This window comes from Muntiacus reevesi, chromosome 1 (genome assembly GCF_963930625.1).
Source record: "Muntiacus reevesi chromosome 1, mMunRee1.1, whole genome shotgun sequence".
Lineage (NCBI taxonomy): Eukaryota > Metazoa > Chordata > Mammalia > Artiodactyla > Cervidae > Muntiacus > Muntiacus reevesi.
This window is the reverse complement of record NC_089249.1, coordinates 28281476-28291383: the sequence shown is the minus strand read 5'-3', so window position 1 is coordinate 28291383 and position 9908 is coordinate 28281476. Positions and strand designations below refer to the sequence as shown.

The window sequence follows — 9908 nt, the reverse complement described above, 5'->3', positions numbered from 1 at the left end:
GTCATACAATTTGTTGGCATAGAATTGTTTCTGGCAGTCTCAACATCTTTTGTATTTCTGTATTATCAGTTATAATGTCTCCACTTTCATTTATCATTTTGTCTTTTTTCTTTAGTCTAGTTAGATATTTGTCAATTTTATCTTTTCAATAAATCCAGCTCTTAGTTTTATTTCTTCTGCTGTTTTTCTGACCTCTATTTCATTTATTTATGCTCTAATCTTTGTTATTTCCTTCCTTCTTCATACTTTGGACTTTGCTTCTTCTTTTTCTGTTTTCATGAGGTGTAAAGTTAGGTTGTTTACGTCAGATCTTTATTCTCTGATATAGGTGTTTATCGCTACAAACTCCTCTCTTTTGCATCATACTATATGTTTTGATATGCTGAATTTCCATTTTTAAGATATTTTAAAATTTCTCTCTTGATTTTTTCCTTGACCTATTGATTGTTCAAGAGAGTGTTGTTTAATCTTCACATTTTTATAAATTTTTAAGTTTTCCTCCTTAAAGCCACTTGAGCATAAAAGATACTTGGTATTATTTCACTCTTTGTAAATTTGCTAAGATTTGCTTTGTGACCTATCACGTTAATTATCCTGGAGAATACTGTGTGTGTTTGAGGACAATATGTGTTCTGTTACAGTTGGAGGAAATGTCTTGTGTGACTGCTCAGTTCATTTAACCATTAGTTTTCTATCTGAATTTAGAATTCTATCTGAATTTCTATTTGAAATTAGGGTACTAAAGTCCCCTGCTATTATTGTATTGTTATAATACAATAACATTCATCCTTTCAGAGCAGTTAACATTTGCTTAAGGTGCTCAATTATGGGTGAATATATGATTCTGGTATTTTCTTGGTGAATTGACCCCTTTATCATTATATAATGACTATCTCTTGTCATCATTTTTGGCTTTACATCTATCTTGTCTGATATAAAGTATATCTACCCTGCTCTCTTTTGGTTTTCACTTGCATGGAATGTTCCTTTCCTCTCTTCATTTTGAGCCTATGTGTGTCCTTAAAGCCGAAGGGGTCTCTTGCAGGCAGTATACAGTTGTGTCTCACATTAAGAAAAAAATCCATCCAGTCACTGTATGTCTTTAATTAACTAGAGAATTCAATCTATTTACTTTTTGAGTACTTATTGATAGGTAAAGACTTGGTAATGTCATCTTTATTCCTGGCTGTTTTGTATTTCTCCTGTTCCTTTTCTTCCTCTCTTGCTACCTTATTTTGTGAATTGATTTTCTGAAGTGGTACGCTTTGATTCCCTGCTCCTTATGTCTTGTGAATCTACTGTAGATATTTGTAGTTACCATGAGTTTTACATAAAATACACACATATCAGTCTACATTACACTGATAATAACTTTAATCACATACAAGACTCTACACTTATTCCCCTCTTCATGCTTTTGATGTCACAATCATCTTTCATAGTGCATATTTATTAACAAATCATTGTAGCTATAGTTATTTCTAATACTCTTGTCCTTTAACTTTGGTAAGAGTTAGCACCACTGGGGAAGTTGGGTGCTTATACACTCTCTCTTTCTCCACACTAACATCTCTTTTGGCCCCAAGCTGTGTAATGTTGGAGGAAGGGTGATGCAGGTAAGGTCAAGCTGTTTCTCTTATCTACTCCAGTACCTCCAGGTACTACTTTTTTTAACTCAATGGTGTGCTGAAAATTCTCACCTAGAAACTTGGAATTCCACACGGGTGACTGCCTAAGATAGTGACTTCCGGGGGTTCCCAGAGTGTAGCTGAGGGTTTGGAGCCTCTTCACGAACCACTGCGTGGTCCAGAGCTGAGCCTACCTCAACACACGGGTGGCTGAGGCTCTTCTCAGGCTGTCATAGGATGCAGAATCCCACAGCTCCCTCAAAGGGGCTTTTGTCCATGGATGGATGTCAAGCTTTCACTGGTGGTATTGGGGAGTCAGGGGACAAAGATAAGGGACATCTTTTGCTCCCATGATACTGGTATCAAAATCTTTAGAACTGAAAGTGTACTTGTTCTCTCTAGGGTAACTTTGATTCCCATGATCATTAAGTCTGGATTTAAGCTTAAATTCCAGTATTGGAAGGGTAATAATTTTTAAAATTTATATTTTGTCCACTTCTCTTGACTAGTAAATCCTCAATATGGATGCTGTTTTAGAAGAACCAAAAACTCACCAATCATTCTTCTATTTTTGTCCTAAAACAGTCACTTCCACCAAAAGGCTGTAATAGGTATTGCAGGATAAGACCAATAATACATAGCCTGATGTTCTGTGGGAGATAAAAGAGGAGCTCAATTTTAGGTGCTCAAAATGCATCTACTTAAACAGATAAGAATGTGTCTACTGAAGAATATTAACCACCAACCATATATAGAATAATATAGAAAACTACCTACAGTAGTTCAAAATGCAGCCACAGAAACATCCTCCCAGTTGGTAGAACACAGTAAGAGCAAAAATATATATATATGCAAAAAAATATATATATGTGCAAAAATAATACTTAAAAATGAAGACTGAAATGTAGATAAGTCAACAAAGGAGTATTGTCTTAGCACATGGGAAACGAAGAAGCACAAATTGAGAGTGAAAAAAAGAGTCTTTTTCAAATGGGTTATAAAGAAAGTATTTTTGAATTAAGAAGTAAACTAGGGACTTCAACTTGGTACAAGTTAAGTGGGTATCAAAGATAAGGCAGAAACAGTCAGAACTCAACCACAAGTAAATATGATCCAATAATTTAGTACTAGGTTACAACTCCTGAAATCTTGCAAGTCTAGGTACTAATTAGGTCTGGTCACGCTTTTGAGTGGTGTGTATCTAAACACAGCGGCAGGAATTAAGACGGCACTAGCTTAGGGGAGAGGGCAGATGCAACGGCTTAGAATCACACAGGAGTTGATAAAGGAGAACATCGTAAATTTCACTGGATTGACAAGGGATCCTGGTGAACCCTTGTTTAAGCACAAGTGATTTTTGTTTAAAATAGAAAATATTGAATTTCTATATTTAAACAAAGAGCTTTTCCTGTTCTTTAATAGAAACTCAAAGAAAAATCACAAGCCTAGAACTGGCATTTAACAATGAAACAACATGTTTCTTACAACATGTTATGAGCTTCCAAAAGCAGCACAGGAAGAAGACTCACCAAACATATACCATATAATGGTGACATTTCTGAGAGAGGAGGAGACCAAGATTCTATTCAGGGATTAAAATAAGCAACATAGTAACTTTTCTTTAAATTTGCAGAAGCAATCTCCTTCATCCTTCTCTTTCAATATGAAAAGTTAATGAGTTAAGTTTTTAGCAGAAAAAGAATTATATCATCATTCAATATGGGTAAGTAAGTCTACAAAGCAATCTCCTTCATGCTTCTTTTTCAATATGAAAAATTAATGGATAGTGTTTTTGGCAGAGAAAGAATAAATAACATCATCCAACATGTTAACATCCCCAAACTGAAAACTACCTGAAAACTCTGCTTTTAAATGGGCAACACACACACACACAAAATAATCTAAAATAAAATACAAAATAAGCAAACAAAAACAGTAGTTTTTGGAAAAGCACTGCATATGTTGCAGATTCATAGGCAATATTTTCTATTAAATACTGTAAATATCACCCAAATTGTTAAAATTTCTTAAAAATTTCTCAAAATTGTCAGCCATTATATGAATGTAATCTTTTGCTTAAAAGAACACTCTGATATTTTGCAGTTTAGATATTTTAATAGTTTTATTTGGCAAAGAGAAGCCTAAGAATTTTTTAAAAAACATTTCCAGAGGGAACACCCTCTACCATAAAATAAATTTGTTTAATTTGGGAGGACAAATGTATATTTTTGACATATGTGCCAATTTTACAATTAATACAAAAAAGATAAAGTTAGTTGAAATATTTTAAAAATGTAAAAACCAGTCCAGGCAACATAGCTATACAATCTTGCTGTAAAAGTTCTTATATCAAATTCCATTCAAAATATCTATGCAGGATACTAAATTCAATTGCTCAAGTCACTCTTTACTGCCGGCTGGCTTTTCCATTTTCTGTTGTCTCCATCCTGAAAAATAGGAGGGAAAAAAAGTGCTGGTAAAATAAAATATTCATTAACTACCCATATTTTTTCTCCTTATCTAACTTTTAAATGAAATTAAAATCTAATATAGTCACAGAACAGAAGAATATAAGCACTTTAGAAAACGACTAACTTGAGGTAAACTTCCCGATGGTAAACTTCCTTGTTTTGCAAATGAGTGAAACGTGAGGGAGGCCCAGAGAGATCATGTGACTCCCAAGCTTTCATTTCAAAGGCCACTGGTTTTTTTTCACTATACTACTCAAAGTAAAACTAAAGGAAAAAATCTCTACCATTTAGACAAGAATTTATTTCCTTTTCTATTGAAGAAATTTCTTTATCAACACATTTTTAAGAGAATTTCTTCTAAAAAAGCAATTAAAATAACCATTTTATTTATATCTAAATAAATCTTCAATTATTTGTAGATATTGGATTTATTCAACTAAATTCAATATTCCTAATACTGTACTACTTACTAGGAAAATATTTTCTCCCTGTCATTCTATACAAGGGTCAGTGCTACATACTAAGTTTTCTTTATGATTTTCCCTCTGTGATGTTTACTGAACATTCATGGTTACAATAAACAATATCAGGTCTCTTACAAGCACCAAAAATTTAAGAAAGTGATTTTTTTCCTCTTTTTAAGTAACATTATCAAAACTGCTGAACACAAAAAACAGGCAGTGTTTATTTTTTAAACTTATAATAAGGCAGTTAACAAAACGAATTTCTACAATAATTAATACAAACCCATTTTCCTCTTTAAGATGTTGATATAACTCAGCTCTGTTATTAACAGAGTTCAAACGTCCAGCAAACTCCTGATGCTTTCTGGAATTGGCAGTGTTGATTCTATTACTCCATAATGATAATAAGGACACTGGCCCTGGTATAATATTTGAAAGAAGACAAAAAAGTAGAACAATTCATTACTTCAAAGTTTACAAATTTACCCCTAGTTCTTGTTCACTTTATATGAATTTAAGCAATATCATCTTCCCTTTATTCTAAAATTTGTATGTGTTTAGGGATCTCTAAGACCACCTACTAGAGTTCAGTGATTTGCTAGAAGTACTCAAGTAACTAAAATTAAAGTTACAGCCATAGCTAAGAATCATTACAGCAGCACAGTAAGAACACACAGCCAGCCCAGTGTGGCAGAAAGACACAATAGGCAAAGACTAGAGAAATCCATCTGCAGGCTTTCCATGTTCTCTCCTTCCCATGAGGGTTCATACAGAGTGCATACTCCCTCCAGCAGCAAAAATGCAGCCATGTGTGTACAATATTTCTGTCAGAAAAGCACAGAAAATTAAGATTCAAGAGTTCAAAGTTTTTAAAGAGGCTGGGCATATATTTATTTTTTTCCTAACTACAACTACCAAAATCCCAGACTCCCAGAAGAAAAGCAGGTGTTTAATTCATATGTAACTTCATCATTTGGGGAATGTTTCGAAAGCCATATTCCCAGATGTCAGCCAAGGGCCAAACAGGCAAGCAGGCTTTTCTAATGATGACAGCCTCAGGCCTGCTCTAGTTAACTCTTTTCTGTACAATATGAAGAGGCAAAAAACATTCCCTCCTAACACCATATACAAAAATAAACTCAAAATGGATTAAAGACCTAAATGTAAGACCATTAACCATAAAACTCCTAGAGGAAAATACAGGCAGAATACTCTTTGAAATAAATCATTGCAGTGATTTTTTTCTGATCTGTCCCCTAAAGCAAAAGGAACAATAAACAAATGGAACCTAATTAAACTTAAAAAGATTCTGCACAGCAAAGGAAACCATCAATAAAATAAAATGAAAACCTACTGAATGGGATATAATACTTGCAATTGACATGACCAATAAGGGGTTAATATCCAAAATATATAAACAGCTCTTACAACATCAAAAAAACAAACAACCCAATTTAAAAATGGGAGAAGACCTGAATATGCATTTTTCCAAAGAGGAATGCAGATGGCCAACAGGCACATGGAAAGATGTTCAACATCCTCAGCCATGAGGGAAAGGGAAACCAAAACCACAATAAGGTACCGCCTCACAACGGCCAGAATGGCAATCATCAAAGAGAACACAGATAATGTGAAAGGAGGTGAGGGGAGTCTTTCCTGAAAGAGTAGTTATCTACGTTAAAATCTGAAATGATATTCATCAGTGAGAGGGAAGAGTGGACATTTGTGACAATAGTAGTTCTAGGGCTTTATAAATTCCACCCTATGGACACACCATCATTTAAGTCATTCTCTTACTAATACACGTTTCAGTTGCCTGCAAATTTTGTTACTACTAATAATTTTTAGAGTTGTATTTTCCAAACAATGTTGAAGCACTGTTTAGAATAAACCTAAATTAACTGCATCCTAATCAGCAGTGGCATATGAGTAATAGGATAATTTACCAGGAGACATTTATTTAAAGCCTATTATTTTCCAGGTACCCTGGCAAATGCCTGAAAGACAAATTTGATAAGATTGCTTCTAACTCTAATTTCAAAGAAACTAGTGAACTGGAGTTATTAAGATGTATTACAATATATACTACAGTAGTAGTACATAAAAAAACAAACAAACCTCCGTAGGATGAGGTAACAATAACTGTAACCTAGCCAGCCTCGAGGTCTTTCTGTAAGAGTAAGGGTGCAGTGGTTAAAAACCCAGTCCTTTGTCATACCATTTCCCATTTACCCTGAAAGAACTGAATTTAGTTTACCTTCAAGATAACTAAGGCCTACAATAAAAAGCTATGACCAACCTAGACAGCATATTTAAAAGCAAAGACATTACTTTGCTGACAAAGGTCCGTCAAATCAAAGCTATGGTTTATCCAGTGGTCATGTAAGGATGTTAGAGTTGGACCATAAAGAAAGCTGAGCACCAAAGAATTGATGCTTTTGAACTATTGTGTTGGAGAAGACTCTGGAGAGTCCCTTGGGCTGCAAGGAGATCCAACCAGTCAGTCCTAAAGGAAATCAGTCCTGAATATTCACTGGAAGCACTGATGTGGAAGTTGAAGCTCCAATCCTTGGGCCATCTGATGCGAAGAACTGACTCCTTAGAAAAGACCCTGATGCTGGGAAAGGTTGAAGGGAGGAGGAGAAGGGGATGACAGAGGATGAGATGGTTGGATGGCATCACCAACTTGATGGACATGAGTTTAAGCAAGCTCTGGGAATTGGTGATGGACAGGGAGGCCTGGCGTGCTGTAGTCCATGCGGTCGCAAAGAGTTGGACACGACTGAGTAACTGAACTGAACTGAAGTGACATCAGGAGCCGTGAGCAGCTCTTCCTCATACAAAATATAGAGGACTCTGTACAACAGAACTAAATTGGAAAACGTACAGTTCTGCCTTACCTTTTGATTTTTCTACCAGTGGACTTTCATCCATCTCAACAAGAGGCTTTTTATTTGGAGGTTCTGGGGAATCAGGTGAATCTTTTATAATCTCAGCTTCAGCCAGCTCTTCTTTCCCACGTTCTAAGATTCCTTTTAATCTTTCAGAGGGACAAATAATAAAAACTTACACATTAAAAAGAAAATTTACAAGTTTACATTCTTAGAAATCTAAATGGCTCAGTAATTAAACTAGACTTTGCAAATCAGCCTTATTAAGATATCGGCTCTCACAACATAAGCCTAGGAACAAATCAGGAACAAATCAGGAGCTAACCCTCAGTCTACAATCAGGTAAGAGAACTTAATGAATATAAATACAACTTTTCCTTTTTCTTCATCATAGTGTCATCATTCAGTAATGTTGTTGGCTGTAAAATGGCGCTAAAATTGTAAAAAAGACGGGGAGGGGGAGAATTTAAGAAGGTAAAATGCAAAAGATCAGAAATAATGTGATCTTTGGAAAATAATCCACAATTTTAATTTTTCTAAAGATATGGACAAAACACTATTTCAAATTAGAACTAAGATTAAGAAATCTACTAGACTTTGTTCCCACTAGTTTATGTACTGTGAAAATATATTTATGTTCCATAAGTTCGGAACTTAACTCCAAGCTTATCTTGAATTTCATGTACTTGAAGATCAATGGGATCGGAATGAGAATACTCTTCCCTCCTCTTCTTAAAGCAAGACAATTTTGTGTCAGAAACTCAGCAGTCCTAAGGAAGAAGTGAATTTCTAAGGCCAAAGAGAATAAAAGTGTTCTGCCTACGTATGAATGAAATAATACACTTTTCAGTATTAGCTTCAAAATATTCACGTGGGGAAAGTAGAGGGTGGTGATGGTGAGGGGAATGGATGTGGATATATATGAAATGAGGTCTGCTACAAATTGTTTAACTATTGAAAGCAGATAACAGGTGACTGTTCTACTGCTACATATGTCTGAAATTTTCCATGTAAGTTCTGCTTTTAACTATTGCCACTACGATAGTTACCTGGCTCTTTGCCTGATTTCTGGCAAGGAGGCAGAAGATGAATCCAACTAATACGTCATGATATTTTTTATTTATAGATGTTTATTATTTTTTGTTTTTTTCAAATTTAACCTGATAAATGAGGAAGGTTTCCAGAATAGGACTATGACCTTCTGTGCTTTCAAGTGTTTTTCCTATGCTTATTTTTATAGCAGCGTCTTTCACATTTTGTTATAAATGTTCACTTACTTGGTCAATCTCTACAAACATTGTTCGTCCTTCCAGGGTAGGGATCTTATGCCAGTGTGCATAACACATAAAAGCAATTACTAATAACAAAAATCATGTATCATGATTTTCATAAATTAATTAGGAAGAATTAAACACTACCTTTGCTGTTAAATAGCAAAAAAAGAAAAAAAAAAACAACCTCTTTTAAGGCCAAGAAAGACCTTCCAGATTTGAAGAATAATAAAATAACAGCTATAAAGTCAATAAACACATTAAATACATTACTATAAATAAGGTCTCAATGTTCAAATGTGTTACATGTAGAATGTCATATGATAGAAGCCACCACGAACTATGTTAATATCAACAAATCACCTCTCGGAATCTTGCCAGGATTTCTCCTGTTCATAATCTTTCACTGCTTTCTCTGACTTGTCCTCTTTGTCCTCCCTCTTTCTTCCTCGTTTCTTTCGTTCTTCTTCTTCTGGGGGTTTGCTTCTACATGCCATTAGACATTCCAAGACTCTTTGATGTTTCTCCGAATTGTTGATATGGGCTCTGACAAGGGTTTCTAATTCATTCCACATGATACGGTACTGCTCATCTCTAAAGTAAAGATTTAAAAATAATGTCCTTACAAAATACTCTTTAAATAATATCCAAGTGTCACTTGTTAATGATGAAGTTAAAAGAGATAATTAAACATGGGCTTCCTTTCTCTTCCAGTGGTGCAATACTAACTGATAATGTGTCTAATTCATCTATTTTATGTTTTTTATCATTTCACCTTAATCCTATGGATATGTAGATACACACTCCCAAACACATAATTTACATGTGGAATAAGTTAGCAAAAAAAAACCAAACAAACCCAGAAGCATCAAGTAAATGTGATCAAGTCAATGTGATCTACGAGAAAGAAAGAAAAACCTGCCTTTTAGGGCCTTTTCCTCTGGTACCAACTGTGGAAATAGGCAGAGGATCGTTTTTTCTTTCCATATCAACTAAGTTGTATATTGTTTTTTGACAGTTTAACACATCTTCTTCTGTCAAAGACTCTTTCACAATAACACTGGCTAATGGAACTACCTGTAAGATTCCCAAAAAAAGGAGAGAGAAAGAAAATCTGTCATGAAAAACAAGTATCAAAGCATCTAGACAGAACTTGAGTTGATTTTAAACATCACCATGGAGA

At 34.7% G+C, this 9908-nt stretch overlaps 1 protein-coding gene across 2 annotated transcripts in view; it reads right to left on the bottom strand.

The window, feature by feature from the left end:
- Positions 1-3731: 3731 nt before the first annotated feature.
- Positions 3732-9908, bottom strand: part of INTS13 (integrator complex subunit 13) — a 28311-nt gene continuing 22134 nt past the window's right edge. For both annotated transcript variants that reach the window (XM_065940010.1, XM_065940011.1), the window contains exons 13-17: positions 9648-9802; positions 9089-9319; positions 7464-7603; positions 4847-4982; positions 3732-4075 (exon numbers count right to left, since the gene is read on the bottom strand). In XM_065940010.1, the coding sequence (XP_065796082.1) occupies positions 4036-4075; positions 4847-4982; positions 7464-7603; positions 9089-9319; positions 9648-9802 (702 nt within the window). In that variant the 3' untranslated portion in view covers positions 3732-4035. The remainder of the gene's footprint in view (positions 4076-4846; positions 4983-7463; positions 7604-9088; positions 9320-9647; positions 9803-9908) is intronic.